Source organism: Dendrobates tinctorius, unplaced genomic scaffold (assembly GCF_039654945.1).
Source record: "Dendrobates tinctorius isolate UK_male_01 unplaced genomic scaffold, ASM3965494v1 ptg000189l, whole genome shotgun sequence".
NCBI classification, from domain to species: domain Eukaryota; kingdom Metazoa; phylum Chordata; class Amphibia; order Anura; family Dendrobatidae; genus Dendrobates; species Dendrobates tinctorius.
This window is the reverse complement of record NW_027361856.1, coordinates 5,252,358-5,270,348: the sequence shown is the minus strand read 5'-3', so window position 1 is coordinate 5,270,348 and position 17,991 is coordinate 5,252,358. Positions and strand designations below refer to the sequence as shown.

General features: G+C 48.7%; 1 protein-coding gene across 3 annotated transcripts in view; it reads left to right on the top strand.

The window, feature by feature from the left end:
* RUSC1 (RUN and SH3 domain containing 1) overlaps positions 1-15,489 on the top strand; it is a 93,243-nt gene extending 77,754 nt beyond the window's left edge. The window contains exons 3-12 of one of the 3 annotated variants that reach the window (XM_073552309.1): positions 30-335; positions 5,348-5,410; positions 12,233-12,309; positions 12,607-12,781; positions 12,859-12,958; positions 13,089-13,135; positions 13,307-13,805; positions 13,881-14,249; positions 14,711-14,836; positions 14,964-15,489. In XM_073552309.1, coding sequence (XP_073408410.1) covers positions 30-335; positions 5,348-5,410; positions 12,233-12,309; positions 12,607-12,781; positions 12,859-12,958; positions 13,089-13,135; positions 13,307-13,805; positions 13,881-14,249; positions 14,711-14,836; positions 14,964-15,132 — 1,931 coding nt within the window. In that variant the 3' untranslated portion in view covers positions 15,133-15,489. Of the gene's footprint in view, positions 1-29; positions 336-5,347; positions 5,411-12,232; positions 12,310-12,606; positions 12,782-12,858; positions 12,959-13,088; positions 13,136-13,306; positions 14,250-14,710; positions 14,837-14,963 lie in introns of all 3 variants that reach the window. The other 2 variants (XM_073552311.1, XM_073552310.1) reach the window with 2 other exon arrangements.
* Positions 15,490-17,991: the final 2,502 nt, after the last annotated feature.

Below are 17,991 nucleotides of genomic sequence, written 5' to 3'. Positions count from 1 at the left end.
ATCACCATGTAACCCTGCCAATGCTACAGATGCTACGACCTTTGCTTCTTCTCAATTTCTCCTCCCTAACTCTAAGCTGTGGCCCCTCTACCCACCCTCCCTGATGTCCTGGCATAGCTTTGGCCCTGCCCAGGTGCCCTGGTACCCTGGCTTACCACCCCGTCTCTCCCCTGTGGGGGCTTCCTCCCCTCCTCACCGGGCATTGCTCCCATTGATGGACTCACCAGATGTTGCCGTCCTGCTATCACCATTGTTTCCAAGGAAAAGAACCTGCATCCAAGTGAGGAGAGGCCATGAAGCATGGTGCCAGGTGAAGACAGACACCCTTGACACAGGTTATGCAGCTTTACACAACGTTTCTTCATTGCATATCAATGGTTGTCAGCAGGTGACCACCCGACATCAACCCCACCGCCTCGCACCCCTACCCCTAAGTATTTCATGTGTTGCACACCTACCCCTCTTTGACTCTTTTCATTCCGTTTGCTTCCATCCCCTGTGCATCTCTCTTCTCAACTCCTCTGTATCTCTCCTGTAAGCCCTTTACCAAGTATCACATTTTTTTATCTCACCGCGCCCCTCTGTATCTCCTCTCAGCATCTCCCTTCTCCCCCCCTATATATCTCTCCTTTCACCCCTCCATGTTTCTTCTCACCCAGTGTATCGCTTGCCTTTCACCAGCTCTGTATCTCTTCTCTCATCCCTCCATGTTTCTTCTCACCCCGTGTATCTCTCCTCACACACAGCGATCTCGCGAGATCGCTGATTTTATGACACGCCAGCGAGATCGCTGTGTGTGACGGGGATCAGCGACCGGCCCCCCTGCCGCTTATCGCTGATTGTGCTCGAGCAGCCTGGGCCGTTTTTCAATCGCTGGTCTCCCACTGCCCAGCACGCATCGCTGCGTGTGGCAGCGAGAGACCAGCGATCAGCAACGCTGGTTTCTAATGTAAACGTCAGGTATCCAGGAGCCACGGCTTCTGGATACCCGACGTTTACATTAGAAACCAGAGTCCAGCGTCGCTGTTCCTGATCGCTGGGGCTGTCTATGTGACAGCTCACCAGCGATCAGCCTAACGATGTCCCAGCGATCCCATCTATGTCGGATCGTTGGTGGGATCGCTGGGACATCGTTATGTGTGACGGGGGCTTTACCCAGTGTGTAGCTCGCCTCTTATCAGATCTGTATCTCTTCTCTCATCCCAACGGTGTCTCGTCTCACCCACTCTGTGCCTGCTCTCACCCCCTCTGTATTGCTTTTCTCAATCCCCTGTATCTCTTCTCATCCTGTTTATCTTTTCTTACCGGTGTCTCCTCTCACTCTCTCTCCACTCCTCCATGTTTCTTCTCACCCTGTGTATCTCTCCTCTTACCCAGTGTGTAGCTGTCTCTCGCCAGCTCTATATCTCTTCTTTCATCCCCTTTGTCTTTGCCTCCTCTCACTCCTCCATGTTTCTTCTCACGCAGTGTATCTCTCCTCTTACCCAGTGTGTAGCTCGCCTTTCACACCAGCTATGAATCTCTTTTCTCGTCCCTTCTCACCCCTTGCTGTCTTTTTCCCTGTGACGCTTCACACCCTCTGTATCATTCTTCTCACTCACTGTATCTCCTCACCCCATGTGTCTCTTCTCAACCCCTCTATATCTATCCTGTCAGCTCTTTACCAAGTATCCCACCCATCTTTATCTTACAGTGCCCCTGTGTATGTCCTTTCGGTATCTCCGTGTCCCTCCTCACGCTTTAGCTCTCATTTCAACCCTTCTATAACTCAATTCAATCCCCGTCTGTATCTCTCCTCACCCCCTCTGAATAGCTTTCATCTTTTTAGTATCCCTCCTCCTGTCTTCTCTCACTGTGTGTCTCCTCTCACCCCTGCCGAGTCTTTTCTTCCATCTTATTTCTCCCCCTATGCATCTCTCTTTACACCTCTGTATCTCTTTTCTTACCTGTGTCTCCTCTCACCCCTGCTGTATCTCTCCTCTCACCCTCTTTATCTCTCCTTTCATTCCTTTCATTTTCACTCCATTTCATTCATACCCATAGCTCTCCTCTCACCCCCCACCCCTTGTGTATCTTACCCTTCTTTACATCATCTTTCAACACCCCTCTCCTCTTTATCTCTGGTCTCAGCCACTCAGTCTCCTCTGGTTCCCTTTGTAGCTCTCTCCTCTCAGCCCCTCTATCTTCCTTCACAACCCCTATTCTCTCTTAGCCCCTCTGTATCGCTCACTTCTCACCCCTAGTCTCCTCTCAGCCCCTCTGTATCTCTCTTCTCAGGCCCTCTGTATCTCTCTTCTCAGCCCTTCTGTATCTATCTCTTCTCAGCCCCTCTGTCTCTCCCTTCACAGCCCTTCTGTAAATCGCTCTTCTTAGCCCCTCTGCATCTCTCACTTCTCACTCCCTTAGTCTCCTCTCAGCCCCTCTGTACCTTTCTTCTCAGTGCCTCTCCTTTTATTGTCAGTATTTCTCTTCTCAGGCTTTCTGTAACTCTTCTCACCCCCTCTGCATCTCTCTTCTTAGTCCCACTCCTCTCAGCCCCTCCATCTCTCCTCAGTCCCTTTCTCGCTCTCCCTTCACAGCCCTTCTGTATATCTCTCTTCTTAGCCCCTCTGTATCTCACACTTCTCACCCCCTTAGTCTGCTCTGAGCCCCTCTGTATCTCTCCTCTCAGCCCATCAGTAATTCTCTTCTCAGTCCCTCTCGTCTCAACCCCTCTGTATCTCTCTTCTCAGCCCCTCTGCTTCTCTCTCTTCTTGGCCCGTTTCTTTCTTCTCAGCTCCTCTGTATCTTTCTCTTCTCAGACCGTCTCTTTTCAGCCCCTCTGTAGATCTCTTCTCGCCCCCCCGTATGTCTCTTTTCAGCACCTCTGTAGATCTCTTCTCGCCCCCCCGTATGTCTCTTTTCAGCTCCTCCATCTCTCTTCTCAGCCTTTCTGTAGATCTCTTCTCTCCCCCCCGTCTCTTTTCAGCCCCTCTGTAGATCTCTTCTCTCCCCCCACCGTCTCTTTTCAGCCCCTCTGTAGATCTCTTCTCTCCCCCCCGTATGTCTCTTTTCAGCCCCTCTGTAGATCTCTTCTCGCCCCCCCGTATGTCTCTTTTCAGCCTCTCTGTAGCTCTCTTCTCGCCCCCCCGTCTCTTTTCAGCCCCTCTGTAGCTCTCTTCTCGCCCCCCCCCCGTATGTCTCTTTTCAGCCCCTCTGTAGATCTCTTCTCGCCCCCCCGTATGTCTCTTTTCAGCTCCTCCATCTCTCTTCTCAGCCTTTCTGTAGATCTCTTCTCTCCCCCCCACTGTCTCTTTTCAGCCCCTCTGTAGATCTCTTCTCTCCCCCCCGTCTCTTTTCAGCCCCTCTGTAGATCTCTTCTCTCCCCCCCCGTATGTCTCTTTTCAGCCCCTCTGTAGATCTCTTCTCGCCCCCCCGTATGTCTCTTTTCAGCCCCTCTGTAGATCTCTTCTCGCCCCCCCGTATGTCTCTTTTCAGCCCCTCTGTAGATCTCTTCTCGCCCCCCCGTATGTCTCTTTTCAGCTCCTCCATCTCTCTTCTCAGCCTTTCTGTAGATCTCTTCTCTCCCCCCCACTGTCTCTTTTCAGCCCCTCTGTAGATCTCTTCTCTCCCCCCCGTCTCTTTTCAGCCCCTCTGTAGATCTCTTCTCTCCCCCCCCGTATGTCTCTTTTCAGCCCCTCTGTAGATCTCTTCTCGCCCCCCCCGTATGTCTCTTTTCTGCCCCTCTGTAGATCTCTTCTCGCCCCCCCGTATGTCTCTTCTCAGCCCCTCTGTAGCTCTCTTCTCGCCCCCCCCGTATGTCTCTTTTCAGCCCCTCTGTAGATCTCTTCTCTCCCCCCGTATGTCTCTTTTCAGCCCCTCTGTAGCTCTCTTCTCGCCCCCCCGTATGTCTCTTTTCAGCCCCTCTGTAGCTCTCTTCTCGCCCCCCCGGATGTCTCTTTTCAGCCCCTCTGTAGATCTCTTCTCTCCCCCCGTATGTCTCTTTTCAGCCCCTCTGTAGCTCTCTTCTCGCCCCCCCCCGTATGTCTCTTTTCAGCCCCTCTGTAGATCTCTTCTCTCCCCCCGTATGTCTCTTTTCAGCCCCTCTGTAGCTCTCTTCTCGCCCCCCCCATATGTCTCTTTTCAGCCCCTCTGTAGATCTCTTCTCGCCCCCCCCCGTATGTCTCTTTTCAGCTCCTCCATCTCTCTTCTCAGCCTTTCTGTATATCTCTCACTTCTCACCCCCTGAGTTACACCACACAACTCCTCCTTCGTATCTTGCCCTTCTCCCCTTCCCCCTTTTTTTGCTCTCCCCCCTCCGTATCTCCATATTGGGCCGGGGTCACACTTTCAACTGCATTGCAATTGCAAGTGTGACGCCGAGACCTTACTTTACTTCTCGCGTCTTTCGGCGGGAACGGTCAGCCGCAGAGCACGTGACCGCCTTTGGAATTTTATCAGGAAGTAACTGTGATTGGTTGATGTGTCACGTGACGCGCCTCTGCAAATCACAAGTTGGACCGGCGTTAGCGGGTGTGCGACCGCAAAGGGTGAGTGACAGCGTCGGCCCCGCCTCAACACGTGACCACAGCCCCTCAACATAAAGCGTCTGCCTGGATGCCGCAGGCCCGCTTAGATCGGGTCGCACTTACGAGTGCATGCGATGCGAGAAGCCTTCCGGCCTTCCACTCTTCTGCTGATATGGGTCGGAGCGGTTGGACTCGGAAGTGCACCTCTGCTGGGGGCAGTGTGACTGATTTCTGAGGGGCCCTCGAAGTTTCTCCTGAGACTCGACTCAGCCCCTAGTACCAATCATAAAGGTCCACTCCGTTCTCCTGGTATGGGGCCCCTCCATCCCCCTGTCACTTTATGGGGCTCTCGTTTCCCTGTCATTATAGTATTATACATTGTTATAGCGCCATTTATCCCATGGCGCTTTACATGTCAAAGGGGCAAAAATAGACAAGTACAACAAACAGGAGCAATACAAGCACACAAGGCGAGGACCCTGCCCGCCAGGGCTCACAGTCTACAAGAATGGGGCCCCTCTGTCCTCCTGTCATTATTACATAGGGCCCCTCTGTCCTGTCTTTATATGGGGCCCCTCTGTTATGTAGGGGCTGTTTGGGTGAACCTTTACTTTTGTTCTCCATAGGTCATGACCTTTATATCATGCTCTACTGGAGCACGATGGGCGGTTTGGGGTAATGACCGCAGCCGTTGCTCCTCTTTGGCGCCGGCCTCATCTTCCCTGCTGCGCCGATGCACACGGAGGGATAAGATTCCTGGGGTGTGGGTCTTCCTCACCCCACAGACTTGATGCTATTTGCCCCAATAACAAGATATGACACCACCTCTGTTCCTGCAGCTGCTGAGTGTGAGCTGTTAATGGCGGAGGAGACTGAAGACTCTGGGCAGCGGCAGAAAAAAAGTGAGTGCCTTACCTGGCTCAGGCGAGGACCCCAAGTGTAAAGGCAGGAAGTAGGTCACACATTTACCCTGGAGACCCCATTAAACTATTTTTTAATCTGTGATCATAGTGCCAGCTCCGAGGGCTGTACTGTCAGAGACGGGAGACATGGGGCAGCACATAATACACCAACACAACGAGTGTAAGCGCCGAGGTCTGCGCAGGCAGAGCCGGGAGACAAGGGACAGCACATTATACAACTCCACAATCAGGGCTGTGGAGTCGGTAAGCCAAACCTGCGACTCCGACTCCTCAATTTCCCTTACACCGACTTCGTCTCGCACATATATTGCTTATATTTAAGTGAAAAATTTATTGTAGTACAATGTGAACATCAGACATTTAATCGTTTCTATGATACAATAATCAAGATAGTTAGAACATAATATCTATTTATTGGAATACAACTTTAGAACACAAAAACTAATAAATTGTAAATATGTAATACGCTGTATAATATCGATTACATACATACGGTACAGACCAAAGTTTGGACACACCTTCTCATTCAAAGAGTTTTCTTTATTTTCATGACTATGAAAATTGTAAATTCACTCTGAAGGCATCAAAACTATGAATTACATGTGGAATTATATAATTAACAAAAAAGTGTTAAACAACTGAAAATATGTCTTATATTCTAGGTTCTTCAAAGTAGCCACCTTTTGCTTTGATTACTGCTTTGCACACTCTTGGCATTCTCTTGATGAGCTTCAAGAGGTAGTCACCAGAAATGGTCTTCCAACAGTCTTGAAGGAGTTCCCAGAGATGCTTAGCACTTGTTGGCCCTTTTGCCTTCACTCTGCGGTCCAGCTCACCCCAAACCATCTCGATTGGGTTCAGGTCTGGTGTCTGTGGAGGCCAGGTCATCTGGCGTAGCACCCCATCACGCTCCTTCTTGGTCAAATAGCCCTTACACAGCCTGGAGGTGTGTTTGAGGTCATTGTCCTGATGAAAAATAAATGATGGTCCAATTAAACACAAACCGGATGGAATAGCATGCCGCTGCAAGATGCTGTGGTAGCCATGCTGGTTCAGTATGCCTTCAATTTTGAATAAATCCCCAACAGTGTCACCAGCAAAGCACCCCCACGCCATCACACCACCTCCATCATGGTGGGAACCAGACATGTAGAGTCCATCCGTTCACCTTTTCTGCGTCGCACAAAGACATGCTGGTTGGAACCAAAGATCTCAAATTTGGACTCATCAGACCAAAGCACAGATTTCCACAGGTCTAATGTCCATTCCTTGTGTTCTTTAGCCCAAACAAGTCTCTTCTGCTTGTTGCCTGTCCTTAGCCGTGGTTTCCTAGCAGCTATTTTACCATGAAGGCCTGCTACACAAAGTCTCCTCTTAACAGTTGTTGTAGAGATGTGTCTGCTGCTAGAACTCTGTGTGGCATTGACCTGGTCTCTAATCTGAGCTGCTGTTAACCTGCGATTTCTGAGGCTGGTGACTCGGATGAACTTATCCTCCGCAGCAGAGGTGACTCTTGGTCTTCCTTTCCTGGGGCGGTCCTCATGTGAGCCAGTTTCTTTCTAACAGTCTATTCAGTAGGACTATCACCTGTGTATCCACCAGACTTCTGAACACAACTGATTGTCCCAACCTCATTTCTAAGGCAAGAAATCCCACTTACTAAACCTGACGGCACACCTGTGAAGTGAAAGCCATTTCCGGTGACTACCTCTTGAAGCTCATCAAGAGAATGCCAAGAGTGTGCAAAGCAGAAATCAAAGCAAAATGTGGCTACTTTGAAGAACCTAGAATATAAGATATACAGTATTTTCAGTTGTTTCACACTTTTTTGTTAATTATATAATTCCACATGTGTTAATTCATAGTTTTGATGCCTTCAGAGTGAATCTACAATTTACATGAAAATAAAGAAAACGCTTTGATTGAGAAGGTGTGTCCAAACTTTTGGTCTGTACTGTGTGTACATATATATATATATATATATATATATATATATATATATATATACACACACACACACACACTATGACTTATCTCGGCTAATATAAAGCCTAGATCCTCAGGCTACATTCACACTATGGTCGTAGCCAGGATCAAACCTGGGGGGGGGGGGGGGGGGGCAGAACCTCATACCGTTCTGCAGGATTTCATGCTGCACACCTCAGCTGCTGCAGAACCTCGTACTTCACACCCCTACACTTGAAAATAAAGCCTGCACTTTAAGAAGATGTGGTGATGAATGCAGTCTATTTATTCCAGCTATCAATTGATGTTGATGTGTTACTGAAGACGAGCAATGCCTGTCCTGGGCGTCCTTTTGGGCAGCTATGAGGTGTACCTGACTGGTGCTAAAAAAAGGAGTGTTAGTCTGTGTGCTATCCGGCTTTCATTCTTTTTGGTACAGATATGATATGGATAGACAGATATGGATAAATGGATATATAGATAGATAGAGCAGATTTCTAATCTGCTTTTGCTATTGAAAACATTATCTATGAGCTCAAAAACCTTTCAGGTGATGCGGTTTTTTAAAAAGCTGATCTGCTTTTGCAACTGAAAAACGTATCCTCAAAAAACGCAGGAAAAACGCTGTGTGTGAATGTAGCCTTAGATCAGGAATAGAACAGTCATTTATAGGACATTTCATAACTTTCCCAAATTCCTATGAAAAAATATTCAGCACATTCTGCATTGAACTACTGTACCCAATTTATTATATATTTTAGGAGTCGGTCCATTTTATACCGACTCCAACTCCGCCAAAATGAGCACAGACTCCACAGCCCTGTCCACAATGAGTGTAAGCTCCCAGGTCTGTGTAGTCAGAGGCGGGAGACATGGAGCAGCACATAATACAACTCCATAATGAGTGTAAGCTCCCAGGTCTGTGCATTCAGAGCCGGGAGACATGGGACAGCACATTATACAACTCCACAATGAGTGTAAGCTCCCAGGTCTGTGCATTCAGAGCCGGGAGACATGGGGCAACACATTATACAACTCCACAATGAGTGTAAGCTCCCAGGTCTGTGCAGTCAGAGCCAGGAGACATGGAGCAGCACATAATCCAACTCCACAATGAGAACAAGCTCCCAGGTCTGTTCATTCATAGCCGGGAGACATGGGGCAGCACATTATACAACGCCATAATGAGTGTAAGCTCCCAGGTCTGTGCATTCAGAGCTGGGAGACATGAGGCAGCACATTATATAACTCCACAATGAGTGTAAGCTCCCAGGTCTGTGCATTCAGAGCCGGGAGACATGGGTCAGCACATTATACAACTCCACAATGAGTGTAAGCTCGCAGGTCTGTGCATTCAGAGCCGGGAGACATGGGACAGCACATTATACAACTCCACAATGAGTGTAAGCTCGCAGGTCTGTGCATTCAGAGCCAGGAGACATGGGGCAGCACATTACACAACTCCACAATGAGTGTAAGCTCCCAGGTCTGTGCAATGATAGCAGGGAGACATAGGACAGCGCATTATACAACTCCACAATGAGTGAAAGCTCCCAGGTCTGTGCATTCAGAGCCGGGAGACATGAGGCAGCACATTATACAACTCCACAATGAGTGTAAGCTCCCAGGTCTGTGCATTTATAGCAGGGAGACATGGGACAGCACATTATGCAACTCCACAATGAGTGTAAGCTCCCAGGTCTGTGCATTTATAGCAGGGAGACATGGGGCAGCACATTATACAACTCCACAATGAGTGTAAGCTCTTAGGTCTGTGCATTCAGATCCGGGAGACATGGGACAGCACATTATGCAACTCCACAATGAGTGTAAGCTCCCAGGTCTGTGCATCTATAGCAGGGAGACATGGGGCAGCACATTATACAACTCCACAATGAGTGTAAGCTCTTAGGTCTGTGCATTCAGAGCCGGGAGACATGGGACAGCACATTATACAACTCCACAATGAGTGTAAGCTCCCAGGTCTGTGCATTTATAGCAGGGAGACATGGGGAAGCACATTATACAACTCCACAATGAGTGTAAGCTCCTAGGTCTGTGCATTCAGAGCCGGGAGACATGGGACAGCACATTATACAACTCCACAGTGAGTGTAAGCTCCCAGGTCTGTGCATTTATAGCAGGGAGACATGGGACAGCACATTATACAACTCCACAATAAGTGTAAGCTCCCAGGTCTGTGCATTTATAGCAGGGAGACATGGGGCAGCACATTATACAACTCCACAATGAGTGTAAGCTCCTAGGTCTGTGCATTCAGAGCCGGAAGACATGGGACAGCACATTATACAACTCCACAATGAGGGTAAGTTCCCAGGTCTGTGCATTCAGAGCCGGGAGACATGGGGCAGCACATTATATAACTCCACAATGAGTGTAAGCTCCCAGGTCTGTGCATTCAGAGCCGGGAGACATGAGGCATCACATTATACAACTCCACAATGAGTGTAAGCTCCCAGGTCTGTGCATTCAGAGCCGGGAGACATGGGACAGCACATTATACAACTCCACAATGAGTGTAAGCTCCCAGGTCTGTGCATTGAGAGCCGGGAAACATGGGCCAGCACATTATACAACTCCACAATGAGTGTAAGCTCCTTGGTCTGTGCATTCAGAGCCAGGAGACATGGGGCAGCACATTACACAACTCCACAATGAGTAAGCCCCCAGGTCTGTGCATTCAGAGCCGGGAGACATGGGGCAGCACAATACACAACTCCACAATGTGTGTAAGCTCCCAGGTCTGTGCATTTATAGCAGGGAGACATGGGGCAGCACATTATACAACTCCACAATGAGTGTAAGCTCCTAGGTCTGTGCATTCAGAGCCGGGAGACATGGGACAGCACATTATACAACTCCACAATGAGGGTAAGCTCCCAGGTCTGTGTATTCCTAGCCAGGAGACATGGGGCAGCACAATATACAACTCCATAATGAGTGTATGCTCCCAGGTCTGTGCATTCAGAGCCGGGAGACATGAGGCAGCACTTTATATAACTCCACAGTGAGTGTAAGCTCCCAGGTCTGTGCATTGAGAGCCGGGAAACATGGGGCAGCACATTACACAACTCCACAATGAGTGTAAGTTCCTAGGTCTGTGCATTCAGAGCCAGGAGACATGGGACAACACATTACACAACTCCACAATGAGTGTAAGCTCCCAGGTCTGTGCAGTCAGAGCCAGGAGACATGGGGCAGCACATTATACAACTCCACAATGAGTGTAAGCTCCCAGGTCTGTACAGTCAGAGCCGGGAGACATGGGACAGCACATTACACAACTCCACAATGAGTGTAAGCTCCCAGGTCTGTGCATTTATAGCAGGGAGACATGGGGAAGCACATTACACAACTCCACAATGAGTGTAAGCTCCCAGGTCTGTGCATTTATAGCAGGGAGACATGGGGCAGCACATTATACAACTCCACAATGAGTGTAAGCTCCTAGGTCTGTGCATTCAGAGCCGGGAGACATGGGACAGCACATTATACAACTCCACAATGAGGGTAAGTTCCCAGGTCTGTGCATTCAGAGCCGGGAGACATGGGGCAGCACATTATATAACTCCACAATGAGTGTAAGCTCCCAGGTCTGTGCATTCAGAGCCGGGAGACATGAGGCATCACATTATACAACTCCACAATGAGTGTAAGCTCCCAGGTCTGTGCATTCAGAGCCGGGAGACATGAGGCATCACATTATACAACTCCACAATGAGTGTAAGCTCCCAGGTCTGTGCATTCAGAGCCGGGAGACATGGGACAGCACATTATACAACTCCACAATGAGTGTAAGCTCCCAGGTCTGTGCATTCATAGCCGGGAGACATGGGGCAGCACATTATACAACTCCATAATGAGTGTAAGCTCCCAGGTCTGTGCATTCAGAGCCGGGAGACATGAGGCATCACATTATACAACTCCACAATGAGTGTAAGCTCCCAGGTCTGTGCATTCAGAGCCGGGAGACATGGGACAGCACATTATACAACTCCACAATGAGTGTAAGCTCCCAGGTCTGTGCATTCATAGCCGGGAGACATGGGGCAGCACATTATACAACTCCACAATGAGTGTAAGCTCCCATGTCTGTGCATTCATAGCCGGGAGACATGGGGCAGCACATTATACAACTCCACAATGAGTGTAAGCTCCCAGGTCTGTGCATTCAGAGTCGGGAGACATGAGGCAGCACATTATACAACTCCACAATGAGTGTAAGCTCCCAGGTCTGTATATTTAGAGCCGGGAGACATGGGGCAGCACATTATACAACTCCACAATGAGTGTAAGCTCCCAGGACTGTGCATTTATAGCCGGGAGACATGGGGCAGCACATTATACAACTCCACAATGAGTGTAAGCTCCCAGGTCTGTGCATTCTGAGCCGGGAGACATGGGACAGCACATTATACAACTCCACAGTGAGTGTAAGCTCCCAGGTCTGTGCATTCAGAGCCGGGAGACATGGGGCAGCACATTATACAACTCCACAATGAGTGTAAGCTTTGAGGTCTGTGCAGTAAGAGCCATGACACATCAGGCAGTACATAATACATATACACAAGTGTAAGCTCAGACGTCTGAGCAGTTGCAGCTTGGACATATCGGGCAGCATCCATGGGACAGGATGAATCAGGCTGAAGTGGGGGCAGAAGGTGACGCGTAATGTCATCAGACTCTCTTAGAGGCCACTGATGGATGTTGCCTCAGAATACGTTAGGAGTGATCCTGAGTCCAGGGTCCGCTCTGGAGGAGACTTTTATATTGGTGGGGGAGTTTTGTGTCACCACCTTGTCTTATCTCCACCAGCTCTCCTCATTGCTGTTGGCTCATCCGTGGAGAAGATCATCTCTCATTTCAACACGAGCAGGAACCAAGTTCAGAAGGTGAGTGGCCCTTGGGCCAGACAATTGCCGCACAGGCACAGCTCTTCCTCTGGGGACTTGATAGTGTTGTAGTCCTTCACGTGGGTATTAGACACTAGCAGCGCTTCAGGGCGACCTAAAAGCGTTCAGGTTTCGGAGTGGGAGAGGATCCCATTCTGTGAACATCATGATATTCTTGTCCTGTAGATGCCACGAAGCTGCAGGATTCTATCTTTGTGGCATTGGGTCTTTCTGCTCTTCCAGCACCTCCTTGTGGTTGCAGAGGGCTGGTGTTACAGTTATAGCTCTTTCTTTCAGGCACAACTCGGCGACAGTAGACTGAGTCCTGTATTGGGCTACCTCATTCTGAATCACCTTTGTCCCTCGCTGTACTCACTCCTCGGGGATGGACTGAAGCCCTATCAGAAGGATGTAATCATCGGTCGGCGGAGGTCCAGTCCATGGAGTTTAGTGGAGGCTGCTACGAAGACGGGTGAGAAGTTTGTTCTATACTCAAAAGTGTAGTCAGGACCTCGCTTTTTCGTCTAACATCTGTCATTGTGGACACAGGCCCCAAGACCGTGCACCTCTTGTTCAGTAAAGTCAACCATTTACCGCAGCTACGAGACCCTCAGAGGAAATTCAATGCCTTCATCTTTGGCCTCCTGAAGTGAGTAAAGAATGGGAGCAGCATGTGTTGTGGGCAGGGGTATCTAGCTCAGGCAGTCCCATATACGACAAAGCGTCAACCCTTACTTCCATATATGCTATGCATGTGACGTCACGTTTTGTCTTTGTAGTATGAAACAACTGGACGTGTGGGTTCTGCACCTTCATCAGATATATGGTAAGTGCTCCTCCACTGGTAAGCAACTGCTATCTTCTCTGGAGCCTGGTCTACATTCTCAGCTCCTCCGGTCCTTGCTTCGCACCCGCCCCGCCCTGTCTGCCGGTATTCTCTGATAGGATGTGACTGCTGAAAAGCTTGGTTGTTTCACCTCACATTCTTTGTCTGCAGACCAGATTTCCACATTTTACCTCCCATCTGGGTTTGTGGCGTTGGCAGCAACTTTGCATCTGAATCTTCGGGATGAGCTGCTGCTCAGCTTGCAGCCCCTTTCTGCGCTCACCTTTCACACCGACCTTCTGTTTGAACATCATCACCTCTCACTACATGATCTACCGACACCTCATAGAGCGCACAACCCTGTGTCCAACAACTGGGCAGTACCTTCCTTACAGAACATATTGGACCTAGGAGGCTGGATCACACACAACCTCACAGGGAACGCTGAGAAGAAGGACCCATCTCCTAATAAAGGAAAGTCAGTGGATGATGCTGATGAAAAGTATGCTGCTGATGGCTCACAACCAGACTCAGTTGCCCGGGCTGGAGATCGTCCACGCAGTAGAGATACGTTTGTCCACTCTGAGACTTCATCTTCAGACATAGATGCCAAGGAGCTGTTGGCTGCCTACAATGCTGAATCTTCTCAAGACCTGGCCCCTGGCAACTGGTGGGTACATCTCAGCCAGGCCTCCCATATCTACATGTCAGAAAATAAGGAATCGCTAACCTTTTCTACTCTTAGGAAACTGACAAGCTGGGACCCCATAGACAAAGAGTCGAACCATAGGGCATCGGCTACGAAAGAAAGAGATTTACAAGAACAAAGATTCTCAGAGGAGATAATCAGTGGAGTAGCCCACAAAAACATGCCAAGAGGGACTGAGCATCAGAAGCAAGAAGGTACGAACGTGCTGTGTGCAGCATTCACCCAGGGAACATCAGATGGTACTTGCTGCAGCTCTGGAGCTGAGTCTATGAAGGATGCCACCACCATGGACAGCAGCCGAGGGCAGTGTCTAGCCATTGACGAGAAGGGCAAGTGGCTTGGACAACTATTTGGTGCAAACTCCAGTCATGGGCGAGAGACAGAAGCAAAAAGTTATAAATCCAGGTAGGACAAATACAAAATGGTGGTGGGTTTTTAGTGAGCTACTTTTATAGGGGAAACCCAAGATACAGCAACATTGTACTCTTCCACTGAATCCCGCCTCAAACTTCCACTCCTGTACAAGTGGCCATCAGATGGGAGGTGGTGTGGAACAATGGGCTGGTGGATGATGCAGCCTCACACATTTTACCTTAGTTACACCAGACATACACCGTCAGTGATAGCTGTGAATGGATAATCATCCGTGACCTCTCGGACAATGGTGGTCCGTCATCAGCAACTAAAACCATTGTCATTACCTTTAATCCAATAAGCAAAAGTTTTAAGTAAAGAGTAACATGTATTGGCGCAGCTGCCTTCCCATCCTGGCATTTTCTGGATGATGTATCCCTCATCACACCATTCATTAGCCGTTACCTGCTACTGGAAGTACTCTATCTAATGCACATGCTTTCATCCTATAGGCGTCCTTCTAGTTGGCTTCTTCCGAATGTCAATGTTTGGCACCTCATAAGGAAGCAATCCACCCCGGCAAACACAGATATCTTCTCACAAAAAGAAGAGATGAAGGATAGCAGCAGACCACAAAGGCACGTAAGATGTTTTTAGTGTGCAGGAAACGCCATGGTCACTGTTACATGCCACATTTGGGGTGTGTAGGGGGTGGGTGTTGTGATGGTTCCTACTGGGCATAAATCACAATTTCCCTCCTGGCAGGTCTCTCCGTGCACTCTGTGATCACTCCGCCTCAGCCAAGACTCAGCTAAGCTTTAAGAAAGGTGATGTTCTGCAGTTGCTCGGTACGGTGGATGAGGACTGGATACAGTGTCGTCGAGGCAGTGATACAGGTTTGGTACCAGTGGGATACACATCGCTGATCCTATGACGACTTCCCTATGTACAAATGTCTTCTATCCAAGCTTCTTACTCCATGTGAGATACTTCGCCTCCCACATCCCAGTATTCAGCCCCACTGTTGTCAGGGGCGTCCTGATCATAGTATGTTGTGCTGCCATGATGTGAAGATCCGAGGACGGTCTGCAGATAGACAACATATTATGGAGGCAACGGCCCCCGTCATTATGCATTAGTATATTAATGTTATGATGGCACAACCTGGAATTCAGAAGGCCGGTGGTGCAGAAGATGCCGCGCCGACATTTCTCTGCATCACTCCCAGTCTGTAATTGTTATCAGATAAAACTGCAAAAATTAATGAATGAAAATAAAAGCTGCGGCTCCACTTTTGTCGTGTCTTGTGCTCCGGTCACATCCAGAGCTGCGGCTCCACTGTGTTCCAAATTATTATGCAAAAAATATTTACTAATTTTCTCTAAATTACCTATATGAATTGCAGTCATTGTTATTTTCCAGTCAATTAATATTCTAGTATAATTGCAATGTTTTTGAACAAACTGCCTATGAAAACAGTATATTTAAAAAAAAAATAAAACACTCAAAATGCATGTTCCAAATTATGCACAGCAGAGTTTTCAACCTTTTTATTTTGAACAAAAAAATGGTCAATTGTGAAATTATAAGCATTATCAGCTTATTACAAAATGAAATCAAACAGTTTTCAAGTCAAAACTTTCTTCTAGGTGATGTTACATTTGCACATAGGACCCCTTGTTCGAAAGAAGCTTCTGAACTCTCTCGTCCATTGAATGTCAGTTTTTGGATGGTTTGTGCTTCAATTGTTTTGCATGTGGACAGAATACCCTCCCAGAGCTGTTGCTTAGATGTGAACTGCCTCCCGCCATCATAGACACTCCTTGTGATGATGTTCCAGAGGTTCTCAATGGGGTTGAGGTCAGGGGAAGATGGCGACACCATAAGTTTGTCCTCTTTTATGCCCATAGCAGCCAGAGATGCAGATGTGTTATTTGCAGCATGAGACGGTGCATTATCATGCATGAAAATGATCTTGCTGCGGAAAGCACAGTTCTTCCTCTTGAACCATGGCAGGAAGTGCTGTTTTAGAAACTCCACATAGATTATGGAGTTCATCTTTACCCCTTCAGGGATCCTAAAGGGGCCGACAATCTCTCTCCCCAGGATTCCAGCCCAAAACATTACTCCACCTCCTCCTTGTTGGCGCCTTAGCCGTGTTTTCATGGGGTGTCCATCAACCAGCCATCCTCCACTCCATCTGGACCATCGAGCGTTGCACGGCACTCATCGGTGAACAAAACTGTTTGGAAGTCAGTCTTCATGTATCGTTTGGCCCACTGGAGCCGTTTCTGCTTGTGTGCAGTGGATAGAGGTGGTCGACAGGATGGCTTACGCACAGCTGCAAACTTCTGAAGGACCCTGCATCTTGTTGTTCGGGGGACGTTGGAGGCACCAGCAGCTTCAAAAGGCATTTTTGCAGCTGCTCTTTTAACCTGACGCAATTGCCTGTTGGAAAGAGTCCTCAATTTTTCCTTATCAGCACGCACACGTGTGTGCTGGGAATCAGCTACATACTTCTTGATTGTGCGATGATCACGATGAAGTGTCTTGGCAATGTTGATTGTAGTCATGCCTTGACCTACATACTCCACAATTTGTTGCTTCTCAGCAGCCGACACATCCTTTTTCTTTCCCATTTTGGCAAAAATTTTAGGCTGCTTAATAATGTGGAACAGCCTTCTTAAGTAGTCTTGCCTTTATTTGGACACACCTGCCAAACTAATTTGCACAGGTATCTGCAATTGCTTTCAGTGATATAAAGAGCCCTGACACACATCTCCATCAATGAGTTTAAATGACAAACAAAAAAATTCTAACCTTATCACTCCTAAACTCTTTTTGCATAATAATTTGGAACACAGTGTACGCATGTCGTATCTTATCTGGTCACATCAAGAGCTGCCGCTTCATTTCTATGTATGTTGTGTCTTGTGCTTCAGTCACATTGAGAGCTGTGGCTCCACATCTACGTATGTCGTGTCTTGTGCTTCGGTCACATCCAGAGCTGCAGCTCCACAGGTATGACTGACAGACACATCCTAGGCCCATTTCTGGGAGTGTAGTTTCCAGGAAGTGCACAGGGTGGGAGCATGCAACATCACACTCTGACCATGTGGTGTGACTAGGAAGCTGCAGAATAGAAAGCGCAGCTCTGAATGACACCACCAGATAATGGCTACCACTTCCTGCAGCTCAGGGCTCATTTTTGGGAGAACTACTGCTCGGTCATTTTTCCCTCCTACAACACTGCCGTAGCACGAACCGTCACACTGTCCATATGGTGTGACCAGGAAACAGCAGAATAGAGAGGGCAGCTGTGGATGAGACCACTAGATAATGGCTACGACTTCCTGTAGCTCGGGGCTATTTATGGGAGAACTAACCTCAGTCATTTGTCCCTCTGACTACACTGCCAGAGCATGCGCCATCACACACAGACCATGTGGTGTGACCAGGAAGCAGCAGAATAGAGAGGGTAGCTCTGCATGAGACCACCAGATAATGGCTACCACTTTCTGCAGCTTGGGGATCATTTATCCCTCTGACAACACTGCCTGTGCTCTGGTTCTGTCATACATGCATGGGTGCCACACCGGACAGGACCAGGCAGAACATCCTGGCGGAGCCACTGGACAGAGCGTCTGGGCGAAGTCATCAGGCAGAGCAACCAAGCAGAGCGTCCAGGCGGAGCCACTGGGTAGAGTGTCCTGGTGGAGCCACTGGGTAGAGTGTCCTGGTGGAGCCACCGGGGGAGCGTCTGGGCGGAGCCGCCATGCAGAAGACCTTCCTG